Source organism: Rattus norvegicus, chromosome 2 (assembly GCF_021556685.1).
Source record: "Rattus norvegicus strain SHRSP/BbbUtx chromosome 2, alternate assembly SHRSP_T2T, whole genome shotgun sequence".
Lineage (NCBI taxonomy): Eukaryota > Metazoa > Chordata > Mammalia > Rodentia > Muridae > Rattus > Rattus norvegicus.
Window position 1 is genome coordinate 229212050 of NC_141535.1, and position 26885 is coordinate 229238934.

Genomic DNA, 26885 nt, shown 5'->3' on the forward strand with positions numbered 1-26885 from the left:
GGGTGGGAGGGAAGTTCCAGAACAGTTGAAATGACCTTTGCTTAGTAGCTACTTGTAACTCAGCCTTACACAATTAATGCACTTTGTCTATTTGATATATTGTGATAAAAGTTAAAAAAAAAACTAATTAAAAACAAACACCTCGGTGCCAGCTAGGAGTGATGTGTTTATAGATGAACTATAACAGTACGAATGTCACAGCACAGGTCAGGCAGGGCTGTGATTGGAGAACCAGCCAGCACGAATGCTATTTATCCAGAGTTCACAGCACAGGACACAGAGCATTCTGGGTAGAGGTGAAAGGCCAGAGTCAGAAGGACACTTCCAAAGCAAGCTTCCCAAGGAAAATGGGCACCCAGGGAAAGGTAAGTGTATAACCTCTCTCGGCATCTGGCTACTGCCTCTGCTGTGTCTTTGCTGAAGATGCTTCCTTCTGGGTTACACTCGAGGCACAGCGACCGAAGTCAGCTGAAGGGATAGGAGCGTTCCCTAAGCTAGAACTCTGCTCTGCGGCAAAACAACTCTGATTGCTAAAGTGTCCAGGGTGTCCCACGTGATTTAAAGGGGGCGGGGGCGGCTGGGAGAAAATAAGTTATCCATGCAGAGAATGTGTTTAAAGCATGTGAAGGGATGGGAAAAGTAGAGTCCATGTGAGAACACACAAAGGCTTTTCCATGTAAGGAGAAAGTGGTAAACGTAGAGGTGGGCTTTTTTCTTCCACTTCAAAATCTCTTGTAGTGAATATACACGGCATTTGCGATATAAAAATAACAATTTAAGCCCAAATTATACATTGCCTAAGGACCATTGAGAAGCAAGTGTTCAAATAGTCAAAGAAATTTACAACAGTGGTTAGGTAGTGATCAGGACAAGGAATTATAGACTTCATTTCAACTTTCTTTCAACTTTACTTATATTTTAAATTAAAAATGTAATTAAAATTATAATGTAGGAATTAATTATAAAACCTTAGGTGTTTAATTTTTTTAATGCACTTTTATTCAAGTCTTACAGAGAGAACAATTTTTTTTTTTAAGATTTATTTATTATATATAAGTACACTGTAGCTGTCTTCAGATACACCAGAAGAGGGCATCGAATCTCTTTACAGATGGTTGTGAGCCACCATGTGGTTGCTGGGAATTGAACTCAGGACCTCTGGAAGAGCAGTCAGTGCTCTTAACCGCTGAGCCATCTCTCCAGCCCAGAGAGAACAATTTTTACTTAACTTACAATCTACTAGTAAACTGACTGTGTAAGCCTCACTTCCCAGGTGTTTTACCATCTGGAGACCTTAGTTGATCATGTTAATGGATTTAGGATGGGACTTTCTTCTCTAACAACCCCAGAGTGATATACCTGCTGGTCCAAAGACCACACGCCAAGTAGCAAATCAACAAACACACCTACCGACCTCAGCCCAGGTAATTCTGCGCTGATTACTAATGCCTTTGGCTACCTACCAAAACCTTAAGCCTTATCGTTATGGAGCCTTTGTTATGAAGACCAATATGTAGGAACAGTATCCAGGTAATTTTCCATATATGTGTTTCTCAAAATATAAAAATTACAATTGTTATAACATAGACATTAATTTTTTGTTAAGATCTCTTCTCCTGAAAATCATGTTAAGTCTATATGGAATTAGTACGTTACCAACTCCTTTTTTATACATAATAACACTTTTTTTTCTTTCTCCCTTCCTTCCCTCGCCTTCAGTCTCCACCTTACCTCTCTCCTTCCTTTCTCCTTCAGGTCATTACATGCAAGGCAGCCATTGCCTGGAAAACTGACAGCCCCCTTTGCATTGAAGAAATTGAAGTTTCTCCTCCTAAGGCTCATGAAGTTCGAATTAAGGTGAGTGGGTGGGTGAGCCAGGCAGTACAGACGTGGCCTGGAACACTGACTTTCCCCTATGGGCAGCTATGTTTTTAAAATCCAGATTTAAAAGGAGGTATTATCATTCTTTTTTTTTTTTCACTATGGGTTTGAAATCTAATTCAGCTGTCTTAATCTTGATACCAAACCTAAGTGTTAGCAAAGTAATTTGTTTTGTGTTGCAATTAGCTAGGTTTTCTTTTTATTTTCCAAATGCTAATTATGGTGAAATATTAGAGAGAGAGAGAGAGAGAGAGAGAGAGAAGAAGAAGAAGAAGGAGGAGGAGGAAGAAGAGGAGAAGGAGGAGGAGGAGGAAGAGGAAGAGGAGGAAGGGGAGGGGGGAGGGAGGGAGAGAGGAGAAAGAGAAAACCCTAAGCAAAGGAGGTTAAGAACTTGGAGAGCCTCCCCAAGAGGGCCACATAGGGCCATGGGTGCCAAAAAGAGGGATTAGGGGATTAGGGGTGGGTCAGTAGGGAAGAAAGAGCAGAACCATTATCAGCAAGTCCACAGTCACCCATTTTTCCTATAGACTAACCCATCACAGGTCTGTGTGTGAGGATGTGGGCAGAAGCCTCATGGACAATTCTGAAGAATCACACTGGGACAAGTTGAAAAGCGATTTAGTGTCTTTTAACTACAGACGGTCTATTTCCTCTACTCTAGTCCATGCAGTCTCCACCATGCAGACCTATGTCCTCATCACTGCCTGGTGTCTAGTCTCTTTCCCTTTTATCTTTGATCTTTGTCTCCTAGAGATAATGACATCACCAACCCTGTGATTTTTTTTTTCCTCCAGAAACGATGAAAACCGGTAAATTAAACTGGATGCTAGGAAGAAAGGAATGTATACGGCCTAGTACATTTTACACGTCCTCTTTTTCCCTCGAAATGCAATTCTTTTACTGAATTCTAGGGCTGCTGTAATAATTCGAGATAACGCTGGACCCAAGAACACACTGCAGAACCACAACTCAGGTCTGCCTTCCTTTGTAGGTAATCGCCACATGCGTGTGCCCTACTGACATCAATGCCACCAATCCTAAGAAGAAAGCTCTCTTCCCAGTAGTCCTCGGCCATGAGTGTGCAGGAATTGTAGAAAGCGTTGGGCCAGGAGTGACCAACTTCAAACCAGGTATTCCACCTCCTGATTTCAAGGAAACAGGGAGCCCTAGCTTTTTCCACGATAGCTCCTGATAACTGCCGTTGCTTTTGGGGCTATGACTGGGATTTTCCGCTTTGCTTACCCAGTTCATCTTCCCCAAAGGGGCACTGACACAGTCTGTCATGGTGTAACAAGGAAGTGGGATATTTGAAGACAGAACAGCCTAATAAAATCCTAAAAATATGGCCACTTTATTTACACAAACAGAGGAAATGTCCAGTAAAGCAAAGCTCTCTGGTTAATGTAAACTAGAGCTGCTGTGGTTCATAGATCCTTCCTCTATGTGAAATGGAAATTTATTTTATGGCTATGTAAAGAGTGAAGGCTTGAGGGAGGCTTAAGGGGAAAGCGCCACACATGTCAATGTTAGCTTAGGTGTCATCTTGGAAGTTCATAAGATAAAAGCTAATACCCTGAAGCAAGCTAAAGGCTCATTATATTTTATAACATATACAGTGCGTACTGGTGTGCAGGCCATGTACAATCTGGTGAGTCCTATCAGCCCTGCATTCAAACTAGGAGGTATAATACTATTTCTTCATTCCAAGTATGAGGGCAAAAACAGATTGCTCTCTCAAAACCTGCAGCCTTGAAAGCGCGACCTGTGCAAACCTTTAGTCCCGACTGTGTCGTTGACTGGTACCACTTAACAATGGTTTTTGTGACTGGACTTGGATGTCTCTTTTCCAAAATGGCAGATGTGAGAAATCAAATTATTTAATAATGATTATGCTCACGGTGCTGCCACACGTGAACTGCCGATCACATGTGAATTGTCACCACTGTGGTCATCAGAGAACCAAAGCCATCGTTAAATGGGAATTGGACGGGGAGCTAGAAAACGTGGGATTTAAAGGTGAATCTGAAAGGTACAATACGGGCAGTGTCCTAGCCTAGTATGTCTCACCTTCTCAGTCCTCCAATGGTGTTCTGCATTCATACAGAGTTGTGTTTGAAAAGACAGTAAATAATGGTCATACACACAGACTTCAGGGAACAGATTCCCAGCCAGAACTCCGCACCTGTTAGTACCAGTCCAGACTGCCTGGCTGCCTAGCAGATTAAAAAAGAAAAAAGTGCAGGACTTGAAAGAATCCACCAATCTTACTGAAATAAAATAATCTTGCTGCTTATATTCTCGTTGAATATAAAATGTATGCTATGAAAAAAATGTTTTCCACCGGTTTATCTGAGAGAAGGTTTTGGGAGGCTAGGAATCAAGCCTGAGACCTTGCACAAAGCAGGCAAGGTCTCTACCACTGATTCACAGCCCAGCTGTGCTTCTGGAAACACAACACCGGCATCATAGGTACTGCCTAACATGTGGCCTTCCTTCGTAGGTGACAAAGTAATCCCATTCTTCGCACCACAGTGCAAAAAGTGCAAGCTCTGTCTGAGTCCTCTCACGAACCTCTGTGGGAAGCTCAGGTAAGTTCTCTTCGCCGATAGTAAGAGTATCAGTAGGCATGCATTGTCTTGAACACAACTGGCCAAACATAAATGGAGGTGAAGAAATGAAAACCTTCCACTTCCTGGTGCTACTTCTGTGTGCCTATGAGACACTGTTCTGAATACAGTGGCTTGTAAGAGCATAAAAACCACCGGAGTGTCTGTCCTCCAGTGAAAGAATAGCTTGATCCACTGCTATGCAGTCACACAGTGGACTCCCGTAAAATGAGAATAGCTAGACTTAAAATATACGCAGTAGCCTAATTTTACACATGTTAAAGGAGAGAAGCAAGACGCTAGAGGATGGGCCAGAGAGGTGGCTCAGTGGTTAAGAGCACTAGCTGCTCTTCCAGAGGTCCTGAGTTCGAATCCTAGCAACCACATGGTGGCTCACAACCATCTGTAATGAGATCTGATGCCCTCTTCTGGTGTGTTTGAAGACAGCTTATATATAATAAAAAAAAATGCTAGAGGACATATTATATGGTATGGCCCAAGAAGACAGTACCAGAGTTTATGGTTATGTGTGTTTGTAACAAAAGTAAAAACACATCACTGGAATGGTAAATTCTGAGTTAAAATCACATCTACTTCTAGAGAAGGAAGAAAGAATAGAGAAAGGCACATTAATTTACTCCAGGGCAACTTCCGGTCCTGAAAACAGGTTCTTAACACAAACACTCGGGCTCAACAGGATGGGTCTTAGTCACCTCAGACTGATTTTATTGAAGGTGTGCTTGTCCTGAATGCTGATTGAAGCTTGTTATCTAGGAAGGTAAAATCTGGGCTGGAGGGCTCAGCAGTTAGAAGTGGTCACTGGTCTTGCAGAGGACTTGAATTCAGTTACCAGCACCTACACAGGCGTTCATAACCTCCTGTCATTCCAGTTCCCAGAGATCCCATGCTCTCGTCTGACCTCTGTGAGCACCTACACATGTGGCACATATAAACTCACACACATACATAACAAGCAAATCTTTTATAAAAATAAATTAAAACCATATCGCTCATCTCTATGCCTCTGTTTCTCCATCTACAAGAAGATACTAATGTCAGTTTTCAGGGCCGAATTCCATTCATCCTTTAATGAAATGATGGATTTAGACAATGGCCGTGAATTCTAATAGCATTAAAAAAAGAAATAATCAGATATCATGACTCCCTCTAGATGTATTACGGCACCTTCGAAGTAGTCCCACAAAAAATGTAAAATCCGAATCAGACGGTTCATTAAAAATTTTGGATTTAAGAGGCAATACTGAAACAGAGAGGCACATTAACCCGGATCTCAGTAGAATGATCAGCAACACTCATGGGGGGGAAACTATGGGGCTGATGACTACAGTTCCACAAGGGAGCGATGAAGTTGGAAAGACATCCTAATAAATGCACCGTGCCAACTTAAAGGAATCCTTGAAAAACAGGTTCAGAGATATTTCAGCACAGTTGAAATTATGTGATATGGGAGAAGAGGCACGTGTTGTGGAGGGTGACAGGTGAAACTCGACAGTTAATGAAGCTAGAAGGTTAGCGTCTGAAGGGTCATTGTGCTGTTCTGTTTTTAGTTTTATTGGAGCTCTCTATCAGAAAAAAAAAACGAATTAATAACATAGCCCTTAAAAGAGCTCCTGACATACAGAAAGCACTCAATGGAGGTCTATTGGTATTAATGCTAACATAACTCAGAAATGCTATGTGTGTATGTAAAAAGGATCAATTATTTTCCCGCCTTTCCATTCAATTCCATAACACAAACCTATGGTTTCTGACATATCTTCTCCATTGTGTGCTTTCCTTTTTCTAGAAATTTTAAATACCCTACTATTGATCAAGAGCTCATGGAAGACAGAACCAGCAGGTTTACCTGCAAAGAAAGATCAATTTACCACTTCATGGGAGTCAGTTCCTTCTCTCAGTACACTGTGGTTTCAGAAGCCAATCTTGCCCGAGTGGATGATGAGGCAAATTTGGAGAGAGTGTGTCTGATTGGATGTGGGTTCACATCAGGCTATGGGGCTGCGATCAACACTGCCAAGGTACAGTGTTAAATGCTAGGCTGTTACTGAGGTTACTAGAGGTCACTGGGAGACAATACTGTGTAAAGGAGTTAGGACCGTCTTCGCATTCTGGCTCCGTTGCTTACTCAGACTATAAATAACTAGATCACTTACCACCTCTGTGATTATCTTTTTATATGTCCTGGGGATTAAACCCCAGGTCCCGCACCTGCTAGGAAAGTGCTGTACCATTGAACTAACATCTCTACCTTAGCCTCTGTGATTTTATGTGCATTATTAGATGTCTCTAAATAATAATATTAATAGGTATGAGCATGTTACGTTATATTGCATATATAAAACTCTGACTTTATATAGATGTCCCTGATTTATATGAAGCCCATTTAAACATGACCTCTGACTATGAATGCTCATCTGGGGACAACAGCAAATGGAGGAACCCCCATTTCCATTTAGTCACCCTACTTTCTCCCTGATTCTATAGATTATTCTCCCACAATCAATAATAATTTACCAATTTCCCATCCCTCTGCGGTTTTAAGAGAGTATATTCTTGCAAGATGTATTCCTGGGAAATCTCTTAAGGCTAACTAGGTTACAGTCAAGTGGACAAGATGGTAAAAAGAAAAGCTCTCCTAGGCATCCCTGAAGCCTTGCAGGATTCTTCCCATCTCTCCCTGCTGACTTTACTCAACACACCAGATATATGTCAGTCTATCAGTCTATCCCTATCTATCTATCTATCTATCTATCTATCTATCTATCTATCTGTCAGTCTGGTCTACTGATCAAGTTCAAGAACAGCAGGACTACACAGAGAAACTCTGTCTCAGAGAAAGAGGGGGAGGAGGGAGAGAGGGAGGGAGGGAGGGAGGGAGGGAGGGAGGGAGGGAGGAAGAGAGGGGGAGAAATATAGAGATGCAGAAATATACATGCGTCTGACCCAATTTCAATGGGGAAAAAAAAACTCCTTTGAGATTGTGTGGACTTTTAAATTGTTTTCTGACATCATTGAAGGAAAAGGTGAAATAAGAGAATTTTTTCCAGTTGGGCTTGCTCCTTCTGAACTGATATGTGAATGATCCTTGAGTAACTCTACAAATTTTGATAGGAAAGTATCTGTCTTCACACTGGCAAGTTGTCACGACTGGATACATCAGTCAGAGTTTTATAACAGGCATTCTATTATCATCATCATCATCATCAACAACAACATCATCAACATCATTTACATGTTTGGGTCCTCATCTTGCCCTCGCTCATGAAAGAAAAAGCTAAGATCAGCAACTTTAAATCACTCTGTACTTTTCCCGCCTGCAGGTCACCCCTGGTTCCGCTTGTGCTGTCTTTGGCCTGGGGTGTGTAGGTCTTTCTGCTGTAATTGGATGTAAAATAGCAGGTGCTTCCAGAATCATAGCTATTGACATCAACAGTGAGAAGTTCCCAAAAGCCAAGGCCCTGGGAGCCACTGACTGCCTTAATCCCAGAGACCTAGACAAACCTGTCCAAGATGTCATCACTGAACTGACGGGTGGAGGTGTGGATTTCTCCCTGGACTGTGCAGGAACAGCTCAGACCTTGGTACGTGGACTTCTCCCGCCATCCCCAGTCCTTGATTCTTACTTCTAATAAGTTCTTTAATCACCAAAATAGCAAGGGGAAATGAGCCATGTTTATAGCAGTAGATGTTCTTCTTAATATTTGCAAAGGCAGACAGAGAAGAACCTCTGCTGTAGGTCACCACCCACTCCCTCAGCCATGCTAACTTTCCATCAAAGCTCACTGATGTGGTTTCTACTGGTTTGTTTTATGCTATTGTCATGAACTACCTGTGTTTGGGGTGCCTATTAGGAGAAGAGGGTAATTTACCTTACATTTTGGAAGCTGAAAAAGTCTACACAGCACAAGGCCAACTTGGGTGACTCTCCCATCGGTATCACCTCACCTGAACGGGCTGATGGCGGGAGAATGTGTGGTCCCTTAGGGATCTCTAAAGATTCCAACAGTTATCAGCTCACAGAAGACCCGCGCATGACTCCCTCAAAGGCGTAGTCAGACCAAGTCCGAGTCACGTGAGCGCTTTCCCCATGCCGGCGTACTCTGTGCGTTCAGGCCTCCAAGATGGCAGCCATATCCCATACTTCCACGGGCTCGCTCTTCTGGGATCTCTTCTTGGGCGGAAAACAATAGTTTCAAATATTTGTTCCCATGATGATTCGAACTATTGCTAAGAGATAACTTGGGGGTCCCTTTACTTAGCCAGGGGACTTTACCGCTGACCAAGAATTTGTCACCTTAGTTCTCTGCCTTGGTTCTTCCTGTTTCGCTGTGAGTGGGAAGGAGTTGTGATGTTTTTCCTTTTGAGTGGCACTGTCATGCAGCCTGGTTACTAAGCCTCCTCTTAGAAATGGTTAAAAGGAATAAAAGCTATAAAGAAATAGACTTTCTGGTGTTTCCTTTCCTAGGTCTGACCTGAATAGGGCATTCTCCGGAAGAGAATGGAATCCAGGGAAAAAAAGCAATCACAGCCCCCCCACACACACACACACACACACCGCCTAATAGCTTTCTTGCAGGTAGGAAAGGGTGGTAAACATCAGCTGCTGCTGGGGACAGCAGCATTCAGGGATTCTTACCCCGTGCTGCTACACGGTGTTCTGAGTTTCCCACCCTGCACCCTGCAGTGCCCCACATCCACGTTCTTCACTTCTCACAGTTCATTTTTACAATGAAAAGCAGCTTACCCGCCACAGTCTTTGTTTGTTTGTTTGTGTATTTGTTTGCTTATGATTATGTTAGTTTCTATGTGTGCAATGAAACACAATGACCAAACACCATGGAGAGGATTTATTTGGCTTATACTTCACTGAGGGAAGCCAGGACAGGAACTCAAACAAGATAAGCTGTAGGCAGGAGCTCCAAGATGCAGAGGCCATGGAGGGGTGCTGCTTACTGGCTTGCTTCCCAAGGCTTGCTCAGCCTTCTTTCTTATAGAACCCAGGACCACCAGCCCAAGGATGGCACCACCCACAATGGGCTGGGCCCTCCCCCATCAATCGATTATAAGAAAATGTCCAAGTCTTGCCTACAACTGATCTTGTGAGGAGGACGTTTTCTTAATTGAGGTTCCCGGCTCTCAGATGATTTTAGCTGTGTCAAGATAACATAAAACTATCCAGTACAGGCTTCTTAAAAGTTCCTGTTGTTTGCTATGATTTTGTTGTTTTGTGGAGAATCGATGCCTGAGCCATACTCCAGGATGCATGACTGAGCCGTTATCTGCACACTCGCCTGAGCCTGAGCTCTGTGCCACAGTTTTGGGGGGAATTTCACTGTCACTTTTTGTCATTGTTTTTGCTGTTTTTGCTATTGTTGTTGTTTTTCAAATAAAAACAGATATAAGTCAGTTAATAGAGCATGTTAATTTTAACTTGTTAAATTTACATGTTCTATTACTGGCTGACTTATGGGTATTTTAGATTATGAATTAGAATTACACTAGAATTCAGATGAAACAAGATAGATTTATCTTGAAAAATGAAATACTTAACTAAAACCTCCCATACCAAAAAAAAAAAAAAATGTTTGGGGACTATAAAGCAACTTCTAATTATAGGTATAAATTGGATCTAAATTACCTCTAATTTTCTGAAGCAGCCTAAAGAACCTAACAGAAGAGTTCAAGTAATATACATACATACATACATATATATATATATATATATATATATATATATATATATATATATAGCATTAGCAAGTTTCTAACGTTTTGCCAATTCAAACAAAAGCTTTCTTTGTTTGAGACAGGGTCTCACTGCATAGTCCCAAAGTCATGGAGCTCACCATGTAGACTAGATTGGCCTTGAACTTACAAAGCTCTGCCTGCCTCTGCTTCTCAAGTGTTGGGATTAAAATATGTACCAGTACATGCAGCCAAGACCTATTCTTATCAAGAGTCATCTGTCTACTAAATAAAACCCTATATTTGCATACAATCCCCGTTCAGACCAACTTACTGTCGTGAACTTAACTGCTGAACTAGAGGAAAGGTCAGAAATGCAAGCACAGTGCAGGAAAGGCCTTTAAAACATGGCAAGGCCCTGGGTTCGGTCCCCAGCTCCGAAAAAAAGAACAAAAAAAAAAAAAAAAAAAAAAACATGGTAATGGTTGTTTCTGTTTTCTCACGTGTATGTGATATGCTTACATGTATGTATGCATGTTACATGTATGTGGGTGTGCATGCAGAGGTCTAAGGTTGAAGTCTAAGAGTCTTCCTTGATCACTGTTCTCCTTAAGAACAGTAGTGTTGACCCGCGGATCCCGGCCCGCAGCAGCTCTCTGCTCCCAAACCCCGTGGGAGAGAGACCTCACCGCCTGATCAGGTGGGCACTCCTGAGGCTGCAGAGCGGAGGAGACCACCAACACTGCCCACCCCTGCCCACATCCCTGGCCCAAGAGGCAACTGTATAAGGCCTCTGGGTTCCCGTAGGGGAGGGCCCAGGAGCGGCAGGACCCCTGCCTGAGACACCGCCGGAACCTGAAGGAAACAGACCGGATAAACAGTTCTCTGCACCCAAATCCCGTGGGAGGGAGAGCTGAACCTTCAGAGAGGCAGACACGCCTGGGAAACCAGAAGAGACTGCAATCTGTGCACATCCAGACGCCAGAGGAAAACACCAAACGCCATCTGGAACCCTGGTGCACAGAGGCTCCCGGAAAGAGCGGCGCAGATCTTCCCGGTTGCTGCCGCCGAGGAGAGGACTTAGGCAGTACCCCACGAGCAAACTTGAGCCTCGGAACCACAGGTAGGACCAACTTTTCCCCTGCAAGAAACCTGCCTGGTGAACTCAAGACACAGGCCCACAGGAACAGCTGAAGACCTGTAGAGAGGAAAAACTACACGCCCGAAAGCAGAACACTCTGTCCCCATAACTGGCTGAAAGAAAACAGGAAAACAGGTCTACAGCACTCCTGACACACAGGCTTATAGGACAGTCTAGCCACTGTCAGAAATAGCAGAACAAAGTAACACTAGAGATAATCTAATGGCGAGAGGCAAGCGCAGGAACCCAAGCAACAGAAACCAAGACTACATGGCATCATCGGAGCCCAATTCTCCCACCAAAGCAAACACGGAATATCCAAACACACCAGAAAAGCAAGATCTAGTTTCAAAATCATATTTGATCATGATGCTGGAGGACTTCAAGAAAGACATAAAGAACTCCCTTAGAGAACAAGTAGAAGCCTACAGAGAGGAATCGCAAAAATCTCTGAAAGAATTCCAGGAAAACACAATCAAACAGTTGAAGGAATTAAAAATGGAAATAGAAGCAATCAAGAAAGAACACATGGAAACAACCCTGGACATAGAAAATCAAAAGAAAAGACAAGGAGCTGTAGATACAAGCTTCACCAACAGAATACAAGAGATGGAAGAGAGAATCTCAGGAGCAGAAGATTCCATAGAAATCATTGACTCAACTGTCAAAGATAATGTAAAGCAGAAAAAGCTACTGGTCCAAAACATACAGGAAATCCAGGACTCAATGAGAAGATCAAACCTAAGGATAATAGGTATAGAAGAGAGTGAAGACTCCCAGCTCAAAGGACCAGTAAATATCTTCAACAAAATCATAGAAGAAAACTTCCCTAACCTAAAAAAAGAGATACCCATAGGCATACAAGAAGCCTACAGAACTCCAAATAGATTGGACCAGAAAAGAAACACCTCCCGTCACATAATAGTCAAAACACCAAACGCACAAAATAAAGAAAGAATATTAAAAGCAGTAAGGGAAAAAGGTCAAGTAACATATAAAGGCAGACCTATCAGAATCACACCAGACTTTTCGTCAGAAACTATGAAGGCCAGAAGATCCTGGACAGATGTCATACAGACCCTAAGAGAACACAAATGCCAGCCCAGGTTACTGTATTCTGCAAAACTCTCAATTAACATAGATGGAGAAACCAAGATATTCCATGACAAAACCAAATTTACACAATATCTTTCTACAAATCCAGCACTACAAAGGATAATAAAGGGTAAAGCCCAACATAAGGAGGCAAGCTATACCCTAGAAGAAGCAAGAAACTAATCATCTTGGCAACAAAACAAAGAGAAGAAAAGCACACAAACATAACCTCACATCCAAATATGAATATAACAGGAAGCAATAATCACTATTCCTTAATATCTCTCAACATCAATGGCCTCAACTCCCCAATAAAAAGACATAGATTAACAAACTGGATACGCAATGAGGACCCTGCATTCTGCTGCCTACAGGAAACACACCTCAGAGACAAAGACAGACACTACCTCAGAGTGAAAGGCTGGAAAACAACTTTCCAAGCAAATGGTCGGAAGAAGCAAGCTGGAGTAGCCATTCTAATATCAAATAAAATCAATTTTCAATTAAAAGTCATCAAAAAAGATAAGGAAGGACACTTCATATTCATCAAAGGAAAAATCCACCAAGACGAACTCTCAATCCTCATCTTCGGTTGGTTTATATACAAGTGTGCAATTTCTAGGCTTGAAAGTAAAATGATGCTATCTGGTGCTGGATAGAGGAGCCTTATTTTTTATTATGGCAGCTTGCTATTTTTGTAACATGGTGATTTGGTTGAACACAATAAAGTACAGTAGTAACTGATCTCCCCTTCTTCTTGGATGAGTGAGGAGATGATTAAATGTTGATGTCAGCATCCTTCAGCATATTCAGATGAGCTTCTGCTTCTGTTGAAAAGGATGCTGTGTTTGATTGTGGTCCGAAGCTTTGAAGCAGTACTTGGCATCTCCTTCCTTGGAGGTCTCACTGTTTAAACATAACAGATTTGATAGCTTGTTGGTAAGGTGAGGTCCAGCTTGTCTCCACTAGGTCATCTTCATGTGAATCCGGTGGTTATATGGTTTTGTTCTAGGGATATTTCATTTTTTTAATAACGGTTTTAGCTGACATTCATGGAGAGAATGAATCCTTAGAACTGTGCCACTAGTGAAAGGAAATCCTGTCTAGAGTATGTTTCTTTACAAAGCTGTGTCATACCATCCTTTGGGCCCTCTGCTGGAAAAGTAGAATCAAGTCTCAAATAATGCCTTTTAAATTGTATCCTCTAGTATTATAGATATAGGACAGTACTGTATCATACCTCTGTGGATGTAAAATAGCTTGTACCTGCTTTATGATACGTAGTAGTGACTGTGCTTTATCAGAGCTGTTTTTAATGATGTTGCTCAGAATGTTTTCTTTCCAGATGATGATTGAGAAGCTAATTTAAAAAAAAAATGGTGCCAGGTACCACAAGAGTAACAGAACTGTGCTGTTTTCTCGGGTTTTGTTTTTTTACTTTTTTTTTTAATGGAGTGTGCTGGATGTCTCTACAGTTTTGTTCAGATGACTGCAGAACCTGGAAAAGCTGTTGCTGCTGTTGATGCATAACACACTGCTATTATTGGTCTTTTTATATAAATATAAATATATATATACAGATATATAATTTGAATTTTTTGAAACTTTAGCTGTGCTGTCAACTTTGGAAAAAAGTATCCCCGTTTACTGTGTTGAGTTGGCACTGTACAGAAATTAACAGCCATATTGGTCTAGAAATGTTGAACTTAAGTTTTTTCCATTTGTATAGGGGTAACACACTGTATTAAATATGTAAGGTCTTAAAAAAAAAAAAAAGAACAGTAGTGTTTAAAGAGTCCCTGTAAGCATTGACTTTAAAGTGAAAAGTGACACCCACGGACTCTTCTCCTCTCCTTTATGTCTTGTGTAAAGATAAAAATGTTCTGTGTCATACAAAATATACAGAAAATGAACACAGTGTCACATGCCTTTAATCCCAGCACTTGGGCAATAGAAGCAGGCAGGACTTGGTAAATTCAAGAACAACCTGATCTAAATAGTGGGGCCCAGGACATCCAGGGCTATATAAGGGTTAATCTCTCTTTTTCACTTTTCTTTTTAAGTAGTAATTTGGAGGGGGCTGTGGTTCTGTTGTCATCGCTGGGTTACTGGGGGATGTTGTTGTTGGTTTAGTTTGGTTTGGCTTTGGGGGGGCGTTGTTTAGTTTGGTTTGGTGATTTGATGGTTTGGTTTTGGTTTGGTTTTAGAGTCTTACAGCTAGCTGTCTTGGAACTTGCAATCCTCCTGCCTCAGACTCCCAAGAGCAGGGATTATGAGTATGTGCCACCATCTCCAGCTTGGAGTTGATTTTCAAGCATTAGGAATTTTCAAAATAGGAAAATAAACACACATTAAAATAAAAACTTCAAAGCACATTCTAATTTTCTAGAATGTGTCACCTTCCAGGAGCGAGAACAACTCTGTCTTCCTCAGCGCTCAGCAGTGTGGAACCAACCAGGTCTATACCTGTCTTCCTTATCAGTCAAAAAGTTTATATTTGCCTATGGTTTCTACAGGGAATGGCCTTCCACACTGATTCTTACATCTTCAATTCTTAGCATTTTTCCATCAGCCTCAGACCTATAGTAGGCTAACACAGCAGTTCTCTGTCTCAATCAAGGATTACCTTATGTCTAGGCAATTCTCTTGGGCTATTCTTAAAGACCACGTGGTGACTCGGCAATTAAGAAAACTCCAATCCACGGCCTCACAATCTCAGCAAGTGCAGGCATAGCAGGCAGAATACATTCTAACTGTTGGCTAAAATGGAAACAAAGTGTTATTTTCTAGTATCTTTGCCCAGTTTTAAACAGCATTTCTCTATCTTTATCCTAGTCTGAGATCTAAGTAATCAGTGTGTGCCTCATCTCGAAGGCTCTACAGAATCACTTACTAGCCCTCTCTTCAAACTTCTCAGTGTTTTCATCACAAGCCCCTGGAATTTCTCCTATCTTAGTAAACGTTTGTGGTAGACTGCCAAACCATTCCTGATTCAAGTTCTCGCCCTACAGATTCTTCTTAATTCTATGGTCACGTTTCTCAGTATCCGTGCTATAAGATGCAGCTTCAGCCAAACCATGGTGTTTGTGCAGGGTAAAATGTGTCCTGTTCCCTTTTAATATCTTTTTGATGTACTAAGAATGATTTGTACATTTTACACAAAACAGAACACTAGAGTCTCAAAGTCCATTGAATGATGTGTTGACACCCTGAACTTGATCCTATTATGTAACTGGCAACATAGTACTAATGTCCCCTGGAGCACTGGATACAGTCGCACTAGAGGTCATGTCTATTTTTCTGCTCACCCGGGTAATCTTTTGTTTGACATTGCAGAAAGCAGCTGTAGACTGCACCGTCGTAGGCTGGGGGTCATGCACTGTGGTCGGAGCAAAGGTTGATGAAATGAATATATCCACCGTGGACATGATATTGGGCCGTTCTGTAAAGGGAACGTTCTTTGGTGGTCAGTTTTTAATTTTTTTGCTATAATATGAAATTATTAAAAGTTTTGAAACAAAAATAATTTGTATAAACATTGAGTGTACAAAAACTAATCCAGGATTTGAAAAATAAATGAAGTTTATATGCAAATATGACTATAATTTACAAATTGGAATTCAATTTAAGCAGCTAGGTTAGTAATGCAAGCATATAGTCCCAGTTCTCAAGAGGATGAGGCAGATAGATCATGTGTTTGAGACAAGTCTTCATATAGTAAATTCAAGGCCTACTTGAGCTGTGTAACAAGAACCATCTCAAAAGAAAAGGGGGAAAAAAATCAAGTGGCATTGAAAAGAACCAATCAACTGAGAGCAACAAAAGAGAAACTTTGATCTAATTAAGATAATTTCTTAGCTAGTGTGGATAATCTTGAATTTTCCTTATGAAGAAAAACTTTTTTTTTAAGACGGCTTCTCTGTGTAGCACTGGCTGTAGTGGAACTCACTCTAGTTCAGGCTGGCCTCAAACTCAGAGATCTTCCTGTCTCTGCCTCCCAAATGCTAGGATTAAAGGAATACACCACCATTACCTGGCAAAGGAAAACATTTAAATATAATAAAGCCATAAAATTAAGGGGAGAGGGGTTGGGGATTTAGCTCAGTGGTAGAGCGCTTGCCTAGCAAGCGGAAGGCCCTGGGTTCGGTCCCCAGTTCCGAAAAAAAGAAAAAAAAATTAAGGGGAGAGTGAAGCTGTACGTATTTAAAGCAACCCAAACCTGACCTAATAATTTCACCTCTTCAACAAACACTCTTATGTAGATCAAAACAAAGACATTAAACTAAAGGTGGACCAGCAGGAGTTGGATAGGTAACAAGAGAGAACATTCAGAGAGAGTAGATAATAGTACATTATGCACATGTACGAATGCCATTAAAATGTCTTTAAAGGAAAAAATAAACTATCTCTGTAATGTCAGATGGCATGCCATTCTTTATATGACATTGTGGCCAAATTACAGGTTGGAAAAGTGTAGACTCTGTCCCAAACCTGGTTACTGACTACAAGAATAAGAAATTCGATCTGGACTTACTGGTGACCCATGCCCTACCTTTTGACAAAATCAACGACGCGATTGACCTGATGAACCAAGGAAAAAGGTAAACTGCAAAGTTTATAACTCGGTGGACTAGAAATCCTTTATGATTTCTGTTCATGACTTTTGTTTGATGTGTTATCTGTGTGCGTTTGTGTGCACCATGAGCAGGCAGGTGCCCAAGGAAGCCAAGATAGGATGTCAGACCCCCCTGGGAGTAGAACTGCAGTCATCTGAGGTGGGGGCTGGGGACCGAACCTGGTTCCTCTGCAAGAGCATCAAACACTCCTAACCAGCAAGCCGTCGTTATGATTTTCATTTACTCTAACAGCCAGCCAGGTGTCTCTTGACTACGTCAAAATCAACAGACAGATGTAGACGCTTAACAGATTAAATAACGGCCATTTGGAAAAAAAAGAAAAGCTTCCATTTTTGCACAGTGCTATAGACTATGCAGTAGAGGCATAAGCTGATAGATGAATTCCTTCTCACAAACAGTTGTTAACTCAAGCTGGTTATTCCCTGGAAGGAAAGATGTCTTCCTTCCCCTGTCCAGTGTGCCCATGTCTAGAATTGTTTTCTGTGGTTTGACAAGGAGCATTCATGGTCAGGGCCCCGTGCAGCTGCTGAGATATCACAGAGAGTGACAGGAATCAGGTACACACAAGCCCTTCAACTCCCACTGTCTCGCCTTGTCCCAGGGCTCCCGTTAGATCTATCCATTTGGCCAACAGTTTTAGCTGTACTGTGCATCTCAGGGTTGGTTCCTAGGTATTAATCTATATCGGTGCTCAGAATGAGGGCTTCCAAGGGTCTGGGGACTGTGTAATACTGGGATTACTTGTTTTAGTTAATTTACAGCCTTTATTAATGGAAAAAAGGGTAAACACCAAGAATGATGATATTTAGAAGAGAAATGGGGCAAAGAACTTAAAAGACACAGCAAAAAGAGGAGGGGTAAATAAAGTAGAGGAGACTAAGTGATAGTCAACGTGGTAAGAGCTGCAAACAGAGAATGAATGTCACAGGAAGAGAAAACTCCAACTTTCCTCCCAGTGTATTAACACGGTCACAAATATTATTGATGTCACAGATGGGGAAAGATGACAATAAAGAAACGATGCATGGGCTTCTGCTAAAGGGAGGCGTGCAGCCAGAAGGGGGATGGGGTGAATGTGACCAAAGAGCGCTGTATACATGCCTAAAATATCACACTGTTATGAGCCCCATTGTTGCACATAAATCATGCTGATTTTTAAAGGGTGTCTCTAAAGAAAGACTAGATCAAACTCTAAACTGGAAAGAAAACCAGCCCATGGACTTTGGATAAAATGTTCAGATAAGTAGCATTTACTGTTGTATTACTGTTATCAGCATCCGAACAATCCTGACCTTTTGAAGACGCCAGGAGGAACTTGGAATGTCATCAGATTGGATCCAAGCTTGTCCAGATGACTTCCCACTTCCCACGATGAGCCAAGGAAAGCTATGAGTTTAAGCATGTGTTCACACTTCGTATCAACACAAATGAACTATAAATTATATAGTCACTCTTTCTGCTTGCTGCTGTTTAGGGTGTGGTGGGGGTTTTTTTGTTGGTGGTGGTGGTGATTTTTGGGAATTTTATACATGAGCACTGTACTTAGGTGATTTCCATCCCATGGCCTCCCCTCACCCGCACCTCTCACATCCCTTCCCCTAACTCTCAAATTCATGACCTCTCTTCTTCCACTGTAGCATACATACATGTACACAGATGTAAATACAGATAGAAATCGCTCAGTCTGTTCAGTGTTAATCATGTTCTCCATGAGGAGTTGGCCAACCAATTGGGATTGGATAACCTACTGGGTGAGTCCTCCCTGGAGAAGACTGGTCTTCCTCTCTTAATAGCCATTAATTGTCTGCAGGTTGTCATCTGGGTGTGCCTGGTGAGATTTCCCTTGTCTACACTGGAATCTCAGCAGGTATTGTCATTGTCCAGGCCATGTGTAGGAGACCATACCACATGGAATCCATGGATGCGGCTCCCTGTAATCTGTAGAAGACGTTATCTGGAAGCAGATTTCCTGTTCTGAGTGGAATTTTTCAAAAAAAATTTTTACATTAGTCTTCTCCCTAATCAAGGCCAAGCTTGACTACAGATTGAGATACTATTTTTAAAAAATCACATACAAATAATGCAGTATTCAATGAGTAAACTACATGAAAGTCTACATTCTGACAGCGGCTCCTTTTCCTACATGCTGACATTCACTAGTGAATGCTGCTTTTTGAAAGGCTAGATGCAACACAAACTACATTTCTAGAGTGTCAGATCATTGTACCAGACTAGAACTTGATTCCCTCCAAGGGGAAAACCCAAGAATATTATGGTAATGGTTTGTGGGGCAATGCACTTTCCGCTGTTATAAAGAACTGTCCTGCTGTCTATTTGCCAATGCTTTAGTCCAAAGGTGACGATTTTAATGCACATATACCATTCACCATCTTCAGGATATTAAACCTGCTATCAAAATATGTATTCCCCCACATAACAAGGCATATATATGTCTTATTGCAAAAAGCTGATTTTGTAGGTCTAATATTAGTGACAATATCCATCCATTTTAGTAAGTGTGGGAAGACAAGTTTAGAAGGCAATCTAATCACAGTACTATGACACATTTGTCTGAAAAGCACAGTTTCCACATAGCCATTATGCCTTTGGCACCTTCGTTTTCAAAATGCTACCACAGCACCCTCTGGTGTCCCTTTCAATTTTCCATTTCCTAGATGCCATTTTCACTGAGAGAAAGAACTCAGGAAGAATAGCAATTTCTATTGACATCAAAGCTGTCATTATAAAGGGTCCCTTCGTATGTACTATATAATGTGATTCTCAAACACTTTCTGCTATAAGCCCCCTGAAGATGGGCCATGTTTCTAACCCTAAGCACCTTACAGAGAGCAGGCCCTCCAGCCATCCAATCCCAATTAAGTATGAATTGCACTTAATTAACTAAAGTAAGTCTTGTTACAGGGACACATACACTACCCCTCCAACTGCTTCATGATGATGGTGTATCTCTTGGCTGAACGGCTTTTGTTTGGTTGGTTTTGATGACTGATGTTTGACTTTATTTTGATTTGATTCGCTTTGCTTTAGAAATCTGTCTCAAAATGTAGACCACGCTGGTCTGGAACTCACAGAGACCCACCAGCCTCTGTCTCTTTGGTGTTACAATTAAAGATCTAGGTTGCCAACCCCAGACCGTGTACCTGTAACAGACTTAATTAAGTAAGTCCAATAAACCCATTGGTTCACTAACTTGACACTTGGGGCTAACTCATTTTCTTGGTCTCTTAATGCTCTATCTGGGATTAAAGAGAAGACTCTAGATAGTAACCAGTAAAAGTCATGCAGCTATCTATTTCTGTCAATCAAAAGAGATCTACAGATTCGATGCAATCCCCACCAAAATACCAACATCATTCTTCACAGACCTTAAAAGGATAATTCTCCAATTCAAATGGATACACAAAAACCAAGGATTGCTAAAGCAATCCTGAACAATAAAAGAACGGCTAGACCTTTCACCATTATCACCATTTCTGATGTCAATGTGTCCTACAAATCTATAGTAATAAAACCAGCATGGTATTAGCATAAAAACAGACGCCTTGATTAGCGGAACCAAACTGAAGAACCAAACATAAATCCACACATCTATGGACATCTGAGTTTTTTTATAAAGAAGCCAGAAATATACACTGCGAAGAAGACAGCATCTTCAACAAATGGTGCTGGGCAACTGGATGGCTGCATGTCGAAGAATCCGAATTAACCCACAGTTATTATCCTGCATAAAACTCAACTCCAGATGGATCAAAATGGTCAACAAAAAATCAGATATGCCGAACCTGATAGAAAAGAAAAGTGGAGTAGCCTTGAGCTCATTAGTACAGGAAAAGAATTTCTGAACAGAGCACTATTAATGCAGGCACTAAGATCAACAATTATAAATGGGACCTCATGAAACTGAAAAGCTTCTTTAAGGCAAAGGACACTGTCATTAGGACAAAGCAGCAGCCTGTAGAACGGGGAATGGTTTTTTTACCAACTCCATACCCAATATAGGGCTAATATCTAAAATACATAAAGAACACAAGAAACTAGATACAAGAAAGTAACAAAATTAAAAATGGGTACAGATCTAAACAGAGAATTCTAAATAGAGAAAACTCAAATGCCCAAGAAACCCTTAAGGAAGTCAACATCATTAGTCAGTGGTTCTCATGCTGCAACCCTTTAATGCAATTCTTCATGTTTTGATGACCCTGAACCACAAAATCTATTTTCATTGTTACTTCATAACTGCAATTTTGCTACCATTATGAATTGTAATGTAAATATCTGATATACAGGATATTTGATATACAACCCCCCAAAAGGGTTCACAGCCCACAGGTTGAGAACCACTGGACTTAGTCATCAAGGAAATACAAATCAAACTCTGCGATTTGATCTTATACACATCAAAATGGCCAAGATCAATGGAACAAATGACAGCTCATTCTGCTGAGGATTTAGGGGCAAAAAGAGCAGTCAGCCACTGCTGGTGGGAGTCTAAATTTGTTCAGCCACTTTGGAAATAAGTCTGGCAGTTCCTCGGGAGACTGGAAATAGATCTACCTCAAAATTCAGCTTTATCACTCTTAGGCAAATCCCAGAGGACTCTTCATTGTACTACAGAGACACTTGTTCAACAATGTTTATTGCTGTTCTATTCATAATAGCTAGAAACTTGAATAAAACTCAACTAAAGAATAGATATAGAAAATGTTGCATTGTATGGTTTTGGCTTCTTTGTCAAAATTCAAGTGTCTGCAGGTGTGTTGGTTTATTTCTGGATCTTCTGTTCCACTGATCAATCTGTTTTTATGCCAATACCATGTGATTTTTATTACTATTGCTCTGTAGTACAGCTTGAAATCAGGGATGGTGAAATCTCCAGAAGATCTTTTATTCTAAATGATTGTTTTAGCCACCCTGGGTTCTTTGTTTATCCATATGAATTGAGATCAAGGGGAGAGATGGATCTCTCCTGGAAGGGAAAACAGTATAGTTATGGATGGATGGGGGTCAAGGGGATACATGGGTGGGAGGATCATGGGGAGTGGGAGGAAATATGGGGAAGGGTATCTAAAACTAAGAGCCATTTGAGTGGTTGTATGGAAACTCACTACAGTAGAAGCTTCCTAAAATACATATATATGAAGGCAAGCTAAATAAAATCACCAAATTACAGAGGAAACAGGTACCCAAATGGACATCTCTCATCATCAAATGAAGTATCAGAAGTGACCTACATCATAGTTGGGTCGCTGGCAAAAGGGGCCAGTGGGAACCACAGAACAACATAAGCTTTGGATTGACTTCCATAACACTGCTCAGGTGGCCAAGAACATGAGACCAGATAGCCCAGGTACCTAAGGGAAAACTGAACACCACTTCTTTGCTGAAGAAACATCGCCACACAATGACTTCTGAGCACTGTGCTATATTCAAACCTGAGTGCCTTGCTCAGCCACCATCAGAGAAGCGCACCCCTGCAGTAAATGAGAACAAACGCAGACCCACACCTGGGCGATGTGCAGAGAGAGTAAGAGACCTGGAACACTTCTAAGTGGATGTCTCCATCAAAGCCCTCCCTCAGGGCTCAGGGAAGAGCCAGATGAGAGATGGGCACGTGGACACAAGCTCCCACCCCTAACCCTGAAGCTATCTCCAGTTGATAACCACTCACAAATGAAAAATTAGTTCAGACCAAACAAAGTTTCACTGGGGACACAAAGCACTATTGAGTACATGCGCCATCATACCCAGCAGTAGACAGCCAACAGAGTTCTCTGTCTTGCCAGCCTTTTTTTTAACTTACAGATCCTTTGTGTATATATCATGGCTTCTGGTTGCTTTTATAGGATTCCTATTTGGGTCTCTGTATATATGTATTTCTCATGCTTTTTTTTTTTTTGGTTCTGTTTCTTCTTGCTCATTTGTTTTGTCCTATTCCAGCTTATTATTATTATTATTATTATTATTATTATTATTATTATTATTATTATTTAGATACCTGCTTGTTTTCCAACAAGAAACAGAAAGGTTGTAGATTCAAACTGGGGGAAGGTGAGAAGGATCTCCGACAAGTTGAGGGAGGAAAAAGTGTAATCAGAGTGTACTGTATGAAAAATCTGTTTTCAACAAAAGAAAAAGTAAAACCCATGGTCTGATCATTCCAGCACACCTGCCATCTTCTGGATCTGGCTTTTTGGTTTTTGGGGTTTTTTTTTAAGATTTATTTATTTATTATATATGAGTACACTGTAGCTGTCTTCAGACACACCATAACAGGGCATCAGATCCCATTAGAGATGGTTGGGAGCCACCATGTGGTTGCTGGGATTTCAACTCAGGTCCTTTGGAAGAGCAGTCAGTGCTCTTAACCACTAAGCCATCTCTCCAGCCCCTGCATCTGGTTTTGAGGCTTGCCAAGTTCATTCAAACTGTGGTTTGCCTTTCTGTGTGCCTTTCAATTTTTTTAAATTAAAAGACAGATATAATTTACTGTGTAAAAAGGGAAAACATTCTACAGTTTTTAATTCTTTATTTTATCTGAGTCTTTAGGTGAGTTTATAAATGTTAGTTATTCTCAGCTATATTCTTTTTTTCTTTTTAATTATTCTCAGCCCCGGAAAAGGTATAGAATGCTAGAGCTACAGAGAACTGGCACCGACCCATCTCCCTTGTCCGCCACTGGATGAGCACAGGGAAAACCCATGCTGAGTTAAGCCCTGGTCAAATCATTTTTGAGGGCAAGCCTCCTTAAGAACAGAAATGTTTGCATTTCTATTCCCTCAAGAGCAGTGGTCTCAACCTCCCTAATGCTACAACCAACTCTTTAATACACAGCTCCTCATATTGTGGTGACCCCAACCATAAAATTATCTCACTGCTACTTCATAACTATAATTTGGCTGTTGTGAATTGTAATGTAAAAATCTCATATGCAGAATTCCTGATATGTGATCCCCATGAAAGGGTCGTTCTAAGGAAACAGTAGGAAAATTTTTCTCCCGCCTTCCCTGAGAAATCATGAAAATAAAAGTATGAGAATACTTCCCTCCACTTCACATGACCATCTCCTCCATAGTTTACAAATGTCAGACTCAAAGACCCTCCAGCAATATGTCAGTCACACTTCAGTGTCTGGCTCCTGTGCTGCTTCTTGCAGTGAGTGAGTTTCTAGTCTGATGCACTGTGATTGATTCTCTCTGTTCCTGTCTCTAATTTGGGGGCAGCAGTTCTCCGAGTGTGACGTCACTTCTGTAAGAATTGTGAATTCCTCAACTTGTTCAACTTCTTATAAGTATAACTTAAAATATCCATGTGTGGTGGTTTGAATGAATGAAAATAGTTTGTATACTTGAATGTTTAATCACCAGAGTCTAGAACCGTTAGAAAGGATTAGGAGGTGTGACCTTATTAGAGGAAGTATATCACAGGCCCAGAAACATTTTCCTCCCTCCCCCCACCCCACCCCCTCCGTGAATGCAGTTTTCAGTAGCTATTTCTCCAGTACAGTACATGGTTACCACCATGCTCTCTGCCATGATAATGGTCTAACTGTCTGAAATTGTAAGCAAGCCCCCAATTAAATGCTTACTTTTTAAGGAGTTACCGTGGCCACGGTGTCTTTTCACAGCAGTAAAACGACTAAGACACCATATTTGTCAAAGCAGAAATCAGAAGTCCGACTGGACTTTTGCTGTGTGTCAGTTTAAGGAAGTCCAAATAAAAATGTAAAGTTGAAATAAAACCTGCAAGGGGGCGATCTCCACCGAATTCGAATTTTATCCCTACCTTTGCCCTTAGGTACTTAGGGTAATGGCATTCGAATGCTACCCATCTGACTCAAATCTGAGAGGAGGAGAGGAAACGCATTGATCAATCAATGTTTTAGAAAGACTGCAAGGGGGCGCATTAATTTAGAGATATGTTAGAGATTCAGGCATCTGGCATCAAATGAAATCAGGGAAGAGGCTTCCTGGACTATAGAAAATGAGAAGAGTTACAAGATTCGAGAGATAAAAGCTTAATGACAGAACAAATGCAGGGACCAAGGGAGACGGAGAAGCTGTGACTCTCAGGTTTCTGACTGGGGCAAGTAGATGGACCCTATCAACACCAAGATATAGAGAAAGGTTCGTTTAAGGAGAAAATACAAAACTAGTTTTATATAAATTGAGGTTTTTTTTCTTCTTGTTTTTTTATTTATATGAGAATGCTGGAGTTGTTTTCATGCACACTAGAAGAGGGCATCAGATCCCATTACAGATGGTTGGGAGCCACCATGTGGTTGCTGGGAACTGAACTCAGGACCCCTGGAAGAGCAGTCAGTGTTCTTTAACCCCTAACCCCTGAGCCATCTCTCCAGTCCATAAGTTGAGTTTTAAGCACGGCTTGGCACTTCCAAGCCTGGGATTTAGGAAAGCCCCCCGACTGGAGTCAGACTCTGGTGATCATCCTATAATTATTACATAAGCCAGGATGTGTGTCAGCGTGAAGTGAGGGAAGGACTTTGAACAGTACCATGGAGAATGTCAACCCTTAAGGTGTGTTCTCAGGAAATAAGCCTTGAAAAAGAGAGAAAATGCGGTGTTTTAGTAGATACATTTCAACACAAGCAACATTTGGGATTACATCGACAAATGCAGCATCTTCGGTCTCTATACAGTTGATGTACTTTTTTTTTAACCCATTGAAGCCACAGTTACGCTGATACCAAAACCACATTAAGACCCAACAAAGAAAGAATTTCAGACCAATTTCCCTTATGAATATTGATGCGAAAATACTCAATAAAATTCTCGCAAACCAAATCCGAGAACACATCAAAAACGATCATCCATCATGATCAAAAAGGCATTTCATCCCAGGGTTGCAGGGATGGTTCAAATATATGGAAATCCATCAACGTAATCCCACCACATAAACAAATTTGAAGAAAAAAACCCACATCTCATTAGATGCTGGGGGGGGGGGGGGAAGCATTTGACAAAATTCAACACCCCATAGTGTTAAAAGTCCTGGAAAAATCAGGAATTCAAGGCCCATGCCTAAACACAGTAAAAGCAATACACAGTAAACCAGTAGCCAACATCAAACTAAATGGAGAGAAACTTGAAGCATTCCCACTAAAATCAGGGACTAGACAAGGCTGCCCTCTCTCTCCCTTATTCAATATAGTACTCGGTCTACTCTTAAAAGGCGCCCATTCTGCTCCCTCGTTCCCTTCTTTCAAACTTCTCTCCGTGTCCTGTGGCCCCTGACACAACCTGGACCCTGTCTTAAACTGCTGGAATCTGAGCTGGGGCAGTTTCTAGGATGGGCAAACATCTCCCTCTTGTGTTCCAAGTTATCAGGAGTTTCAAAGTCGTACAGGGTAGCAATGTTGACTCATCCTGGACCCAGACGCGCAAACCACAAGAGTCTGCATTCGCTCAGCAGAGCGTGCGCGCGCAGGAGAAGAGAGGAAGGGGACCAAAGACAGGGACACACGAAAGCGTGGCTTGTTCTACACGGGCTTTCCGGTCACCACACCTTACACTTCTCTCACTCCTAACGTACAAAGGCTGCAGTAAAATTAGACAGGGAAATACCACAGAGATGCTTTGCAGAGACTCGAGCAAGCCAACCGGGAATAAAGAGCTTCGCTGCTCCTGTACAAACACTATAGCTTCTGCAGCAACGGAGCACAGAGGCCAATATGCAAGCCCCGCCCTTCCGGCACTAGGCCCGCCTCCCAACCAAGTCCCGCTCCACGCACAGACACCTCCTCCCGCCCCCACGTAAGCCCGCCTACATCAAGCCACGCCT

The 26885-nt window shown here is 41.5% G+C and overlaps 2 protein-coding genes and 1 long non-coding RNA gene across 5 annotated transcripts in view; 2 read left to right on the top strand and 1 right to left on the bottom strand.

Moving 5' to 3' along the window:
• Positions 1-16588, top strand: part of Adh6 (alcohol dehydrogenase 6 (class V)) — a 62705-nt gene extending 46117 nt beyond the window's left edge. The window contains 1 exon segment of the mRNA NM_001012084.1: positions 16512-16588. The gene's annotated coding sequence lies outside the window, so the exon portion shown is untranslated.
• On the top strand, positions 304-18521 carry Adh4 (alcohol dehydrogenase 4 (class II), pi polypeptide). Its single transcript, NM_017270.2, is given in 9 exon segments — positions 304-365; positions 1756-1857; positions 2873-3011; positions 4382-4469; positions 6295-6526; positions 7829-8089; positions 15766-15895; positions 16892-17030; positions 18341-18521. Coding segments are annotated over 9 exon segments (1134 nt in total). The 5' UTR covers positions 304-347; the 3' UTR covers positions 18366-18521.
• On the bottom strand, positions 12954-26800 carry LOC147996579 (uncharacterized). Of its 3 annotated transcripts, none has more exons than XR_015677057.1 (5): positions 26669-26800; positions 16379-16462; positions 15738-15871; positions 15056-15189; positions 12954-13335 (listed from the first exon to the last, which is right to left on the bottom strand). It is a non-coding gene; the product is annotated as an uncharacterized LOC147996579 (long non-coding RNA). The 3 variants fall into 3 exon arrangements; XR_015677055.1 differs by lacking the exon at positions 16379-16462 and adding an exon at positions 18359-18452; XR_015677056.1 differs by lacking the exon at positions 16379-16462.
• Positions 26801-26885: the final 85 nt, after the last annotated feature.